At 42.3% G+C, this 14,816-nt stretch overlaps 1 protein-coding gene across 1 annotated transcript in view; it reads left to right on the plus strand.

Moving 5' to 3' along the window:
- The window catches only part of smg9 (SMG9 nonsense mediated mRNA decay factor), a 60,093-nt gene extending 46,377 nt beyond the window's left edge, over positions 1 to 13,716 (plus strand). The window contains exons 12-15 of the mRNA XM_060921250.1: positions 490 to 597; positions 3,238 to 3,363; positions 3,559 to 3,703; positions 12,932 to 13,716. Coding sequence (XP_060777233.1) covers positions 490 to 597; positions 3,238 to 3,363; positions 3,559 to 3,703; positions 12,932 to 13,010 — 458 coding nt within the window. The 3' untranslated portion in view covers positions 13,011 to 13,716. The remainder of the gene's footprint in view (positions 1 to 489; positions 598 to 3,237; positions 3,364 to 3,558; positions 3,704 to 12,931) is intronic.
- Positions 13,717 to 14,816: the final 1,100 nt, after the last annotated feature.

Consider the following 14,816-nt stretch of genomic DNA (forward strand, 5'->3'; position numbering starts at 1 on the left):
TTTGTGATAAACACATATTGTACTGAGTGCATTTCCCACATAATCCTCACTAAGGTTTCGGACAGCATTACAAAATGGCGTCCCCACTATATAGTGCCCTATATAGTGAGTAGGGAGTGATTTTGGGCACAGGGTAAACTTCTGGTTTGGTTACATCAGCATGCGAAAGAGGGCACGCGCGTCTTTTGACGACGTTGGCAGATGTTGGTCACTTTGATTTCCGCTGTACGTTTTACTAGGTCTCAGTGAATCTCGTTTACAGCCATTGCTTTGACATATGGACTGATATGTTGCATAGCATATTTCTAACACTCATAACTTGCTATAGCAGCGACAAAATAGCTATCAGAAATGCATTCCTACATTTTTATAAAATGAGACAGAGAGAATTTTCATGATAAAAAAAAATTGCCTTCAGTTCCCCTGAAGGTGTACATATTGACATCATTTGGTGAAGACGAGCTGCACATTTGTTGTCGTGTTTTGTAGTTTTCCTGCAGAACAAAGCAAGAAGAGAAGAGTTCTGTCCCCGAAACCTGAAAGATATGCACATGGTTGTGGACAAACTGATGGCCCACTCCCACCTGAAATATAAAGGTTTGTCCAGCACTCCTGACATTTCTAGGAAAAAGTGGCCTTCATGGATTTTGAATTCAGTAAACCTTTTTTTTCTTCTAATTTGAAATACAGGTGTTCTTTTATCTTTAGCGTTTTTAGTTAGGATTTTCTCTTTTCACTTACGTTACAGAACTTTTATTAAAGCTAGACGGCCTTTCAATTTCATAAAATCGATGAAATTTCGTTCCCTCTGAAAACTGGTCATTGTGATGCATGTTTATTTCTGTAATATCTTAAAAAAAAAAAACCCAGGCCATTCTGTGGCTGGGAAGTTATTTAATTTGAGGGGATTGAACAAATAATGCGCATGCATAAGTTTACCACCTTCTTCATCTTTTGGGTTTTACGGCAGCTGGCATCCACAGTGTTGCATTCCTGCCATCTACAGGTTTACCTTTGACCGTGTACTGACAGTTCCATCATTCTGTCGCTAAACAAACAGGTGATCACACCGAGGTGCTCGCTGACCACCGATATTTATTAGTGTGGTCCTGTATTTCCTTTCCTTCCCTTCGCATATAACATAACATTTTTTTCTTCTCGCTTTCCGTTACTGTAGTCGGTCTTTCACGTTTCATTCGCACACTCGCGTCCTCCATTTTTCTCTCCTGTTTCAAATGTGTATCCCACAATGCTTTGAGCAAGCGGGGAAAGCCCACCACGTGATGCATGACATATCATTTCGTGTTGCGTCGTGGGTGAAGCAGGAAAAAATAGCGAACAATTAAATGCTCTATTTGGGGGAAATAAAAATAATAAAATTGGAAGTCTGTGATTCGAATTCAGTAGTTTTCGGTCCAATAAACAAAAATAATTGGGTGTTGGGGAAAATTCTTTTTATGACCTGCACCTGAAAAATCTGAAAGGCCATCTAGCTGTAAGGTTTAATTTGGCATATACAGTGGGGCAAAAAAGTATTTAGTCAGTCACCAATTGTGCAAGTTCTCCCACTTAAAGATGAGAGAGGCCTGTAATTTTCATCATAGGTATACCTCAACTATGAGAGACAGAATGAGGGAAAAAAAATCCAGAAAATCACATTGTCTGATTTTTAAAGAATTTATTTGCAAATTATTGTGGAAAATAAGTATTTGGTCAATAACAAAAGTTCATCTCAATACTTTGTTATATACCCTTTGTTGCCAATGACAAAGGTCAAACGTTTTCTGTAAGTCTTCACAAGGTTTTCACACACTGTTGCTGGTATTTTGGCCCATTCCTCCATGCAGATCTCCTCTAGAGCAGTGATGTTTTGGGGCTGTCGCTGGGCAACACGGACTTTCAACTCCCTCCAAAGATTTTCTCTGGGGTTGAGATCTGGAGACTGGCTAGGCCACTCCAGGACCTTGAAATGCTTCTTACGAAGTCACTCCTTCGTTGCCCGGGCGGTGTGTTTGGGATCATTGTCATGCTGAAAGACCCAGCCATGTTTCATCTTCAATGCCCTTGCTGATGGAAGGAGGTTTTCACTCAAAATCTCACGATACATGATACAAAATCTCACGATTCATTCTTTCCCTTACACGAATCAGTCGTCCTGGTCCCTTTGCAGAAAAACAGCCCCAAAGCGTGATGTTTCCACCCCCATGCTTCACAGTAGGTATGGTATGGTGTTCTTTGGATGCAACTCAGCATTCTTTCTCCTCCAAACACGACAAGTTGAGTTTTTACCAAAAAGTTCTATTTTGATTTCATCTGACCATATGACATTCTCCCAATCCTCTTCCAGATCATCCAAATGCTCTCTAGCAAACTTCAGACGGGCCTGGACATGTACTGGCTTAAGCAGGGAGACACGTCTGGCACTGCAGGATTTGAGTCCCTGGTGGCGTAGTGTGTTACTGATGGTAGCCTTTGTTACTTTGGTCCCAGCTCTCTGCAGGTCATTCACTAGGTCCCCCCGTGTGGTTCTGGGATTTTTGCTCACCGTTCTTGTGATCATTTTGACCCCACAGGGTGAGATCTTGTGTGGAGCCCCAGATCGAGGGTGATTATCAGTGGTCTTGTATATCTTCCATTTTCTAATAATTGCTCCCACAGTTGATTTCTTCACACCAAGCTGCTTACCTATTGGAGATTCAGTCTTCCCAGCCTGGTGCAGGTCTACAATTTTGTTTCTGGTGTCCTTTGACAGCTCTTTGGTCTTGGCCATAGTGGAGTTTGGAGTGTGACTGTTTGAGGTTGTGGACAGGTGTCTTTTATACTGATAACGAGTTCAAACAGATGCCATTAATACAGGTAACGAGTGGAGGACAGAGGAGCCTCTTAAAGAAGTTGTTACAGGTCTGTGAGAGCCAGAAATCTTGCTTGTTTGTAGGTGACCAAATACTTATTTTACCGAGGAATTTACCAATTAATTCATTAAAAATCCTACAATGTGATTTCCTGGATTCTTTCCCCCCATTCTGTCTCTCATAGTTGAAGTGTACCTATGATGAAAATTACAGGCCTCTCTCATCTTTTTAAGTGGGAGAACTTGCACAATTGGTGGCTGACTAAATACTTTTTTGCCCCACTGTAAAGGATGTGTATCTTGAACATAAGATTCTTTATTAGTAGTAGTAGGAGGAGGAGGATTATTTGATGCACAGCTGCTGATGATATGGTGGTGTTTCTTAGGCATGCTGTCCATGTTGGACTGTAATATTTTCCCTGGACTGGACCGGGACTACCTCGAAAATGAAGTCAATCTCTTCCTTTTGCCAGTTCTGGAGAATGATGGAGATGAAGCTTTGACAAGAGCAGGTTGGTTGGTTATTTATTTATTTAAACTTGTGTTAATTCATCCTTTTGGTGAGTGCCTACATGACTATACAGTAGAACGCAGGTGAATATTGAGCAGTAATATCAGTGACGAGAACCATCACCATACGAACTGCTACACAACTTGAAAACATTTCTATTAATCTCCTAATTTGATGATAATTCTTTGTGTGCCAGGATCTGGATCTGCTCCTCTTTTCTCTCTGCTGCCCGGCTACAAAGGCCACCCGAGCTTTTCCTCCCTGGTGTCCAAACTGCGTAGCCAAGTCCTGGCCATGCCCCGTAATCAGCTCTCCCACACCATCCTCACTGAGAAAAACTGGTAGGCCAAGTCGAGTTTGACGAACAAACAATGAACATGAATAAAAGGTTCTAGGTTTCTCTCACGGCATGAAGCTTACGGCTGTAACTATTTTATTCTTTCAAAGAGTTTCAACATATACAGCGCCCTCCACAATTATTGGCACCCCTGATTTAGATGTGTTCAAAGGCTTAAAATAAATTCAATTTTTATTGCCGAAACATAATCTCACACTGGCGGCACGGTGGTGTAGTGGTTAGCGCTGTCGCCTCACAGCAAGAAGATTCGGGTTCGAGCCCCATGGCCGGCGAGGGCCTTTCTGTGCGGAGTTTGCATGTTCTCCCCGTGTCCGCATGGGTTTCCTCCGGGTGCTCCGGTTTCCCCCACAGTCCAAAGACATGCATCAAATAACCAGGTTAACTGGTGACTCTAAATTGACCGTAGGTGTGAATGTGAGTGTGAATGGTTGTCTGTGTCTATGTGTCAGCCCTGTGATGACCTGGCGACTTGTCCAGGGTGTACCCCGCCTCTCGCCCGTAGTCAGCTGGGATAGGCTCCAGCTTGCCTGCGACCCTGTAGGACAGGATAAAGCGGCTAGAGATAATGAGATGAGATAATCTCACACTGAAAAATGTAGCCCTTAATTCAAGTGAATTAAAAAAAAATCCCTGACTAAGAAATAATTATTTTTCATAAAAACGCCTGTTCCACAATTATTGGCACCATAACAATTCCTAGAAAATAAATGTAATTGAAGCATTTCTGTCATTTCTACCGTAGTTCATAAAATTGATCAGAGTAGTCTAGGAACCTTTAATTAGTAATTCATCATATCCTGTTTCCCTGGGGTATAAATATGTGACACAGAGGCCTATTTCTCTTATCCACTCTTCAACATGGGAAAGACAAGAGAACACACCATTCAAGTAAGGCAGATGTGTGTCGACCTTCATAAGTCAGGCAACGGCTACAAGAAAATAGCCACTCGCCTACACGTGCCCATATCTACAGTCAGAGGAATCATCAAGAAGTTTCAAACAACTGGAACAGTGGCAAACAAGCCTGGACGAGGATGCAAGTTTATCTTGCCACCACACACAGTGAGGTGGATGGGAAGAGAAGTAAAAAGTTCTCCAAAGCTCACTGTTAGAGAATTGCATCAAAGAGTAGCATCTTGAGTCGCAAAGTCTCCATAACAACCATCAGGCGCTATCTACGGTACATGCCAACAAGCTGTTTGGGAGGCATGCACAGAAAAAACCTTTTCTCACTTCCAAGCATAAACGTAAACGTCTGGAGTTCGCTAAGCGGTGCTGGGACTTCAACTGGGAACGTGTGCTTTGGTCAGATGAGACCAAGATAGAGCTTTTTGGCAACAAACACTCTAAGAGGTCGTTCACATTAACAAATATATGCGACTTGTATGTGATCCTCAGTATGAACGAAAAGCGACCTAAAAGTGTTCCGCATGCGCATTGCAGGATACGACGACGTCACACGCAGTGAGCATGGCCAGTGTTTACGGAAGTAAAACCGCCCGGTTGCGGTATGACCCATCCAATCTAGCTTGAATAGCTGCATCCCCCCAAATGGAAATCAGCTCCCTAACCTCTGCGTCCTTCCATTGAGAAGATTCAGAACCTTCACAGCCCGAAGCGTCCCTCACATTGATGTCATATGCGTCATGTTGTTGTAACTTTTTTTTTGAGAGACCCGCCGCCTACTTCAGCGCAGAATAGTGACGTTTGTGGCTTGTTGATGACGTGTAAGTCGGATAAATGCGACCTGGCGCTTCAGACTGAAGTCGCATATGAAAAGAGCGGATAGGAATTGGAATTAGGACCACATATCCAAACGGCCTGGGTCGGATTTGAAAAAATCGGATCTGTGTCGTTCATATTGTCAATAAAAGATCGGATACAGGTCACATATGGGCGAAAAGATCGGATTTGAGTAACTTCAGCCTGCAGTGTGAACGTAGCCTAATACATCACAAAAGATGAGTATGCGGAAAAGCACCTCACGCCCACTGTGATGTATGGGGGAGGATCGGTGATGCTGTGGGCCTGTTTCTCTTCCAAAGGCCCCGGGAACCTTGTTAGGGTGCATGGCATCATGAACTCTTTGAAATACCAGGACATTTTAAATCAAAATCTGGTGGCCTCTGCCCGAAAGCTGAAGATGGGTTGTCACTGGGTCTTTCAGCAAGATAATGACCCTAAACATGTGGCCAGATCTACACAAAAATGGTTCACCAGACACAAAATCAAGCCCCTCCCATGGCCATCTCAGTCCCCAGACCTCAACCCAATTGAAAACATGTGGTGTGAGCTGAAGAGGAGAGTGCACAGGACTCTGGATGATTTGGAGAGATTGTGCAAAGAGGAATGGTCAAATATCCCTCTCTCTGTATTCTCCCATCTTGTGAAATGTTATCGGAGAATATTAAGTGCTGTCTTGTTGACAAAAGGGAGTTATACAAAGTATTAACATGAGGGGTGACGATAATTGTGGCACACATGATTTCATGGAAAAGAATCATTTCTTAATGTGGGATTTTTTTTTTTTCCCCACTGAATAAATGCACTTGAATTAAAGGTTGGATTTTTCTCTTTTTTTGCATTGTTGTCCTATATTATTTTTAAAAAAATGCATTTATTAGAAGCCTAAGAACATGTATCTTAACGAGGGGTGCCAATAATTGTGGAGGGTGCTGTACGGTAGATATTTTTAGGCAGTGTCTGAAAGTGGAGATCCTGATGAGTGCATGAGCAAAATATTTGCAAAGATGCAAAATAAACCTGAATAGGGTAATATTATATCACAGTCAATTGTGTCGTGTAGTATATTTCCCGTCAATAAATCGCTGCATTGTCTTGTGACAGTGATACCAATAATGAGATAAGCATCAGTTACGAATACATATTTATTCCTTTCTTTGACACCCAGAAACGACACCATGACATTTTATGGTGTGACTGTGCTGGGTGCCTGGTGGACAGCAGTGAGCCAGCGCTTTCACTTTACAGCATTACTGTACAGTTATGATCGAATATTTTCAGGCATGAGAACTAATTGATATCGATCCGTGTTAGGTTTAGATTATCTAGCACAAAAGAAAGATGCTCATAATTGCTATTGAACTTTACAATAATTGTTTACACGAGTGTACAGAGTAAGAAATCGTTCAGGTTAAAAAAAAAAAAGTGTACAATACAAAGATGCATTGCCCGCGATGGAAAAATAGTGGGATAAAAACCTACTGGAGAACATCCTCCTCGACCGAATGCAGTGTATGAGCTCCGAAGGTTCGAGCTGCGATCTTAATATATCAAACTTGATGTCAAACAGTTGTCTGGTTACAACTGTCCAACAAGCTCGTGGACTAATTAAACCTGTTTTATACAAAACTGTCATGAATATTTTCTGTCGACTGTGTTAGTAAATAATCCCACGTTATTTTTTAAAAAGCAAATTAAAAATATTTGCCGCTGGATAAAAACCCATCTATCTTGGGTAAATAAAGATACAAATTTTGTTGTCCGGTGGTCAAGTGTTTTATCAGAGCCTTATGATCGGGTTCCCTGTGATGGTACACGTTCATCGTTGGTACAGTCACGAAAGCCATCAAAAATCATGTCAGTGCGTCCCCATATTCTCTCAAGTGTGGAGCTTCACTCCGCTAATGGATTATTAGTTGATTAGATCGAACTTTATTGATCCCTTTGGGCGGGTTCCCTCAGGGAAATTAAAATTCCAGTAGCGTCATTACAGGATAAACAGAGAATAGAAATGGAGAAAAACTTCTAGATAAATTAAATTAAATATTTACATATACAAATATAAAAAAGAATAAGATGGGGGGGGGAGTCCAGCAGAAGAGGTGTTGCACATTATATTGCACATTGTCCAGCATTGCTTATTGTTAGGCTAGGCTACTGCTCCTTCCTGTCCTCTGTCCTTCTGTTACCCCTTCTCCCCCCCCAGAGGGGAGTTGTACAGTCTGATGGCGTGAGGGACAAATGAGTTTTTAAGTCTTTTGAAAAAAGAAGGAATCCAACGATATAAAAAGTCTTTATTTTACATGGCTATTTCATACAGAAAACATGAGCTGAGCAGCAACCTACGTGATTCATCAATTCCTGAGCACTTTGGATTTTTTTCTCATCTTATGGAGTTTTTGAGTCTGTTCGTCCTGCACTTGGGAAAGAGCATTCTGTCACTGAACAGGCTCCTCTGGTTGTTGATGACTGTGTGCAGAGGGTGACTGGCATCGTCCATGATGTTCAGTATTTTGTCCATAGTCCTCTTCTCTGCCACCGTCACCAGAGAGTCCAGCTTCATGCCGACCACAGAGCCGGCCCGGCTGATCAGTTTGTCCAGCCTGGATGTGTCCTTCATGGATGTGCTGCCCCCCCAGCACACCACGGTGTAAAACAGGACAGTGGCAACCACGGACTGATAGAACATCCACAGGAGTTTCCTGCAGATGTTAAGGCCACACCAATTTAATTAGTTGTTTCTCTGATTTTTTCAGGAAAAATATGAAGCGAGCGAAATAAAAATAAAATTAAAAAAATGCTCTGATGGTAAAATTAGCGGTGGAAATAGACCAAACAATACAGGCAAACCAGTAAACAGATGGGCTAAATAAACGATTGAATTACAGTCAATTGAACATGTACAATGCACAGAAAAAAAGATTTGACCAGGAGTAGGCTACTTCTGATGGCTAAATACTTTGAATGATTTTTTTGTTTGCCCCTCACATCAATCAATGAAATATATAAATCAAACCCACCTCCACAGAGTTGTTGTCCAAGTTGGCACATCGCAGGGTAACAAGCTCACGGCATCTTGAGTACAACTGTGCAAAGTTTTCCCCCTCTTGAATTTCGACACACCTGTCAAAGATTTTACGCTTCTGTTCGCTGACTATCCTAACAATCATAAACACAGGCTTTGCAGGATTCCCCTCCACAGGCGTGTTTCTTCCACAAGTCTTTAAAGTGAAAGGGGCAATTTGATTGGTTTTCAGCGTCACGTGACCTCAACCTGCAGTCTTCAGTATTTTGAACCATCAGTCATGATGTTTTTCTGTTGGTGGGAGTTTGATTTTCGATTTTTTTTTCATTTTGCATTTTCTTCAAGCGGCGATTCCGAGAACCAACTAATCGAATTGGTGTGGCCCAAAGGACCGCAACCGCCTCAGGAAGTACAGCTTGCTCTGTCCCTTCCTGTACAAGTAGTTGGTGTTGCAAGTCCAGACCAGCTTGCTATCCAGCCACAGCCCGAGGTACTTGTAAGAATCCACAGCCTCCACCTCGACTCCCTCGATCAGAACTGGTTGTGACCTTGGTCTGGACCGCCCAAAGTCAATGACCAGCTCCTTGGTCTTTGAGGTGTTGAGCTGCAGATGGTTCCTGTTGCACCAAACAGCAAAGTCCCTCACCAGGCTCCTATACTCCCTCCTCTCTGTTGTCCCTGATACACCCCGCGATGGTTGTCATCGGCAAACTTCTCAATGTGACACAGCTCCGAGTTGTAGCAGAAGTCCGCGGTGTACAGGGTGAAGAGAAGAGGCGCCAGCACCATGCCCTGGGGTGCTCCGGTGCTGCTAATCACAGTGTCAGACGTGATGTCCTTCAGCCTGACGTACTGCGGCCTGTCGGTGAGGTAGCTGGAGATCCAGGTGACCAGGCAGGGGTCCACTCGCATCCTGTTCAGTTTGTCCTGAAGCATAAGGGGCTGGATGGTGTTGAAGGCACTTGAGAAGTCCAAGAAAAGGATCCTCACTGTGCCATTTCCCTTATCCAGATGCGAGTGGGCTCGGTGTAGCAGGTAGAGGATGGTGTCTTCTACACCAGCACCTGCCTGGTATGCAAACTGCAGACAGTCCTGGGCATGTTGCACCTGGAGGCTGAGGAAGAGCCACTCCAACATCTTCATCAGATGTGAAGTGGGTGCCGCCGGTTGGAAGTCATTCAGCTTTCTGGGCCGGTTCTTCTTGGGAACTGGAACGATGCATGATGTCTTCCAGAGGGTGGGCACTCTCCCCAGCTGCAGGCTGAGGTTGAAAATGCGTTGGAGTGGTTCACCCAGTTCAGCAGCGCAGGTCTTCAGTAGTCAGGGACGCCTTGTCCGGGCCTGCTGCTTTCCTGGGGTGAAGCTTCCTCAGTTGACTTCTGACCTGGTCTGCAGTAATGCATGGAGGAGTCTGTGTTGAGGTGGGGGAGGAGGGGGCTGCTGCGATGACTGGGGGGAGGTGTGTTGAGGGAAGGAGAGATGGCTGCAGTGAGGGGGAGGGTGGGGGGGACGTGGGCTGGTTGAACCGGTTGAAGAAGTCATTCAACTCATTCGCCCTCTTGAATACGGACTTGAATACGGACTCCTCATTATTTTAATTTCATAGCTGTTTTCAATTTTGCCAAATATGTATATCAGAGTCCAAGAGTCTACTACTAAGAATTAATTTCATTATTTATCTTTTAACTTTACAACTGAGACAGTTTAATGCTTTTACCCATTTGAGAAATTCCCATATGAAATGAAAGTCTCAATAATACGTCAATTATTAGCTCATCAAGCCAGCAGGCGGATGAGCTTGTGCCATCATGTGTTGTCCGTCCGGCGTCGTCCACATTTCACAAAAATCACTGCTTCTCTCTGTTCTTCACCGATTTTTATCCCCCGCTGGCCGAAAGGCCCGAAGGTGGATTATGTCGTTGCGATTTCCGTCCGTCCACCCCTCCGTCCCTCGAAGGGTGCTTGCGTTCTGAAATCAACTCCTCTTACAATTTTTGGAGGAATTTCACCAAACCTGGCAGGATTCTTTGTTATATGTCAGTAATACGCATTTTGTAATTTCGTTAAATTGGGTCATATTTTTACCAGAGTTGCAGCCCTTAATTCAGAAAATTATACTTTGACAATTTCATGAGTGTTTTCCTTCTGAAATCAACTCCTCCCACAATTTGTAGAGAAATTTCACAGAACTTGGCAAAAGGCCTTGTTATATGTCGGTAGTACGCATATTGTTATTTTGTTCAATTCGGTCGCATTTTACCAGAGTTACAGCCCTTGATTAACAGCCTCGTACTTTCACAATTTCATGAAGGCGTGCTTGCCTTCTGACATCAACTCCTCTCACAATTTTTGGTTGAATTTCTCGTAGTTTGCCAAAAGGCCTTGTTATATGACGCTAATACGCATATTGCAATTTAATTTCGTTTGTGAAAAATTTTCCAGAGTTTTGACCCTTGATTAAATAACTTGTACTTTGACAATTTCATGAGGGTGTACGTTCTTCTGAAATCAACTCCTCTCGCAATTTGTGGAGGAATTTCACCAAACTTGGCCAAAGGCTTTGTTATATGACCGTTTTATGCAGATTGAAATTTTGTTTAATTTGGGCAAATTTTCCCAGAGTTATGCCCTTGATTATTAACAAACTTGTACTTTGGCAATTTCATCAAGGTGTGCTTGCTTTCTGAAATCAACTTCCCTTACAATTTTTATCTCCCTGCTGGCTGAAAGGCCCGAAAGGGGATTATGTCGTGGCAATCAACTCCTCTCACAATTTTTGGAGGAATTTCACGAAACTTGACAGGATTCTTTGTTATATGTTGGTAATACACATATTACAATTTCATTCAATTCAGTCACATTTTACCGGAGTTGTGGCATAGTTGCCAGCGGGGGATATTGTGCTCTCGGAGCACTCTTGTTATTCTTTTGGGCAGGAAGGTGGGTCTGCCTGGGGTGCATATGACTTCTACCCAAATTTGCATAATTGCAATTCATAATGAAGATATGGAGTAATTAAGCCCTAACGAGCAGTCTCCACACAAATCGCTGCTTCTCCCTCAATTCTTCACCAATTTTGATTCTTTTACCTAGGGTGCATATAACAACTTCTATCCAGATTTGCTTAATTACAATTATGAATGAAGTTATGTACTAATTAAGCCTTAATGAGCAGTTAAACAAAAATCGCTTCTTCTCAGTCAATTCCTCGCTGTTTTGGATTCTTTCTGGCAAATAGGTCAGTATTCCTAGGGTGGATATCGCTTCTATAATATAGCTTGTATATAGCTTGCAACATTTATCGCGCAAAGTGGCCCACTTTAGATCGTTCCTTCTGGACTCGACAGGGCTGGAGTGAGCTACACCATCGTTGACTGTCTTGTTTGGATTTTACAGATAATTGTGACATCATATTTCAGGCCTCAACGTTAACTTTTGACACCAAATAGCCTCAAAAAATTTTTGGCCCCCCCTTGAATTTCCTTTTGCCCTAAAATTTTGCGGTATTTCGGCAAGTTTTCAAGTACACAGTTCAAGGTAATACTGATATGTTTTCTAGGGGTATAATTGAGTTATTTAGACAAAAGTACATGTTTAAAAAAAAACCCAAAACATTTATTTCTGCAACAGAAGAACAAGAAAAGCCCTGAAAACATAAGTCAGTATCATATATGTAAGACTTGTGTACGGGACGTAATACGTCTTTTTATATAGAGTTTAGGACACAAGACACACTTTGTTTAGCCGATAACAATGACTAGCAATATTGCAAAGATGAATTATAAAACTAAAAGCATTATAAAACAGGAGTCTGTACTGCAGTACTGTCTTATCATTCAGTTTGCCATTGCATTTAGGAGGAAATGAAATGAAACAACCTGTCCTTCTCATCTACGTCAGCTTTTTTACATATATAATGTGCATCCTGAAGTCAACCTGGGAAAACGTAGAGGGCACCAGCGACCACTCGTAGTGATGAAAAGCACAAATGCGCACGCATGCCTGAAGCAAGCCAATCAGAATCGGGGTTACAAATCGGGAAGAAAAAAAACAAAATGGTGATCACAGCGGAGGAGAGGATGCTGGTTAATACGTCTTGTTTTTTGTAATGTACTCACTCGAAACTCACTTTTGTGCTTAAGGAAGCTGACCATAGGTGTGCCCAAACAGGCCTGACTCGCTAAAATATTTCTGCCCGAGCATCTTGGTCAGGCAAATCGCGCATTCGGGCAATGCCTGGCGTTGAGGCTTGTATTTTTAAGTAAAGTGCTAATAGAAACTTACTTGTCATCACTTAAATAACGAACACTTAATGTTGCTACAGTTGAGGTTTCTTTTCAATATCATGCTCGTTCTTATCTTTATTAGTAGTTTCATAACTTCTACTGTAACATGGTACACTTTATGAATACTAATGTATATGGCTTGTTTGTACCTGCACAGGTTCCACTATGCTGCCAGAATTTGGGACGGAGTAAAGAAGTCCTCAGCGCTGTCCGAATACAGCCGCTTACTGTCATAACCCAGACAAGACGCACATCTGGAAATGGCTGCTTTTGAGAAAGTCCTTCAACTTCACATGCACTAAGGCATGGCAAAAAAGTATTACCTTTTGATATGCAGTGGGTCTGAGGGCCAAGTCCTGTATGTTCAACTCGAACAGGGCTGGTTCTTCACCGGAACACTGATGTTCAGACACCAGCTCCAGACTGCACACACTGTGTTGGAGCTTAAACATGGAAATACAGCAAGCATGCTTGCTAAGAATGTTGGATCTTCTACCTATGCGCTCTCTCTCGCTCTCTCTCTCTCTCTCTCTCTCTGTGTGCTGGATTTGATGCGTCAGCTGTGATCGACGTCAGAGATTTAGGGTAAAGAGCAGAACTCTGAACAGAACCACTTTTTTTTTTTTTTTAAATTAATTCATGTACTTGGTGTCATTAACCGCTCTAACCTGATCAGAGTCATGGTGGAGCCAGAGCGCCTCACTTGAGTGCATTTTATCTTTGCCAATCCGTAAGGAAACGGGAGAACCTGGTGGAAAAAAAACCCACATGGACGTAGAGAGAGACAATATGTACAGAAACACCGGACAGACAGTAACTCGAGCTCAGGATCAGACTGGTGATCCTGAAGCTGAGAGGTCATAATGCTACCCACTGTGCCACCATGCTGTGTATTTATTGCTGACGATTAAAAAAAAATTATAAAACCAAGTTGTAAGATTAGTGTGTGTGCAACAGAATGAGTACATTTATGTTTAATAAAGCAACACACAAGTTGAACCAAATGCAACGATTAAGACGATTGTGGTATGTGTCTTTCAGGTGCGTCAACAATGCTGAAGGTATTGAACACTTTTTAATCTCACTACTGGATTGAGAAACAGCCCATGAATTAAAAACACCCATTTTAGTGTTTTATCCATTTATTTAATAATTATTCAACGAAGGTGAAGTTGAATAATAACCAAGATGAAGTTGAAGTTATTATTCACTGAGTTTGAGGCGGATAATTGTTTTAGTAGAAATACACAGGTTGTTGTTTAAAAAAAATAAGTATTTAAATCCTCAAAAGCAGCAAGCAAATGTAATAAAGGCGTGGCACAGGCTTGCCACTTATCTACGCCAAGCAACATGAAGTACTTTGTTTTGAAACAGATAAAATAAATCACAATTCCATCTGACCTTTGAATAGTTTTCGACCGAACTTCATAGCATCTTTAGTGCTTTTAGGAACAGCATTTTCTTCCATAATTTTGAATTCATCCTCACTTATGGTGACGAAGCGATTGGCTGCCATTTTGCTGAGTCACTCTTAGTGTTTCAAGAAATTCAGACAATCCGCATGCGATTTCCTATAATCACCTGTGTATTTATACTAAATCCATTTGACCACATTATGCTGGATGTAGCTATGAGAGGATGGGGATGGACGTGGTCAATAACAATACTCAAATAAGGTGCCTTCAAATAATGCATTGTGGGTATTAAGGGGCCTAATATGTGCCAGGAAAACATTCCCCACACCATTACATCAGCCTCAACTGCTGAAACAAGTTGCATTGATGCCAAATACTGACCCTGCCATGTGCATGTTGCAGCAGAAATCATGATTAATCAGACCAGGCTACATTTTTTCCAGTCTTCAGCTGTTCAGTTTTGGTTACTCTATGCCTGCTCTCAGTTCTGGATGCAAGTGAAACCCAGTGCTCCTTACTGGGTTTGATCCACCTTGTATGCATTGTATGTTCTGACATGAGATGATTTTCTCCTCACTACAGTTGTACTACTTATTTGAGTAAGCATAACCACCTTTTCAGCCTGAA

The sequence above is a fragment of the Neoarius graeffei genome, chromosome 5 (assembly GCF_027579695.1).
Source record: "Neoarius graeffei isolate fNeoGra1 chromosome 5, fNeoGra1.pri, whole genome shotgun sequence".
Lineage (NCBI taxonomy): Eukaryota > Metazoa > Chordata > Actinopteri > Siluriformes > Ariidae > Neoarius > Neoarius graeffei.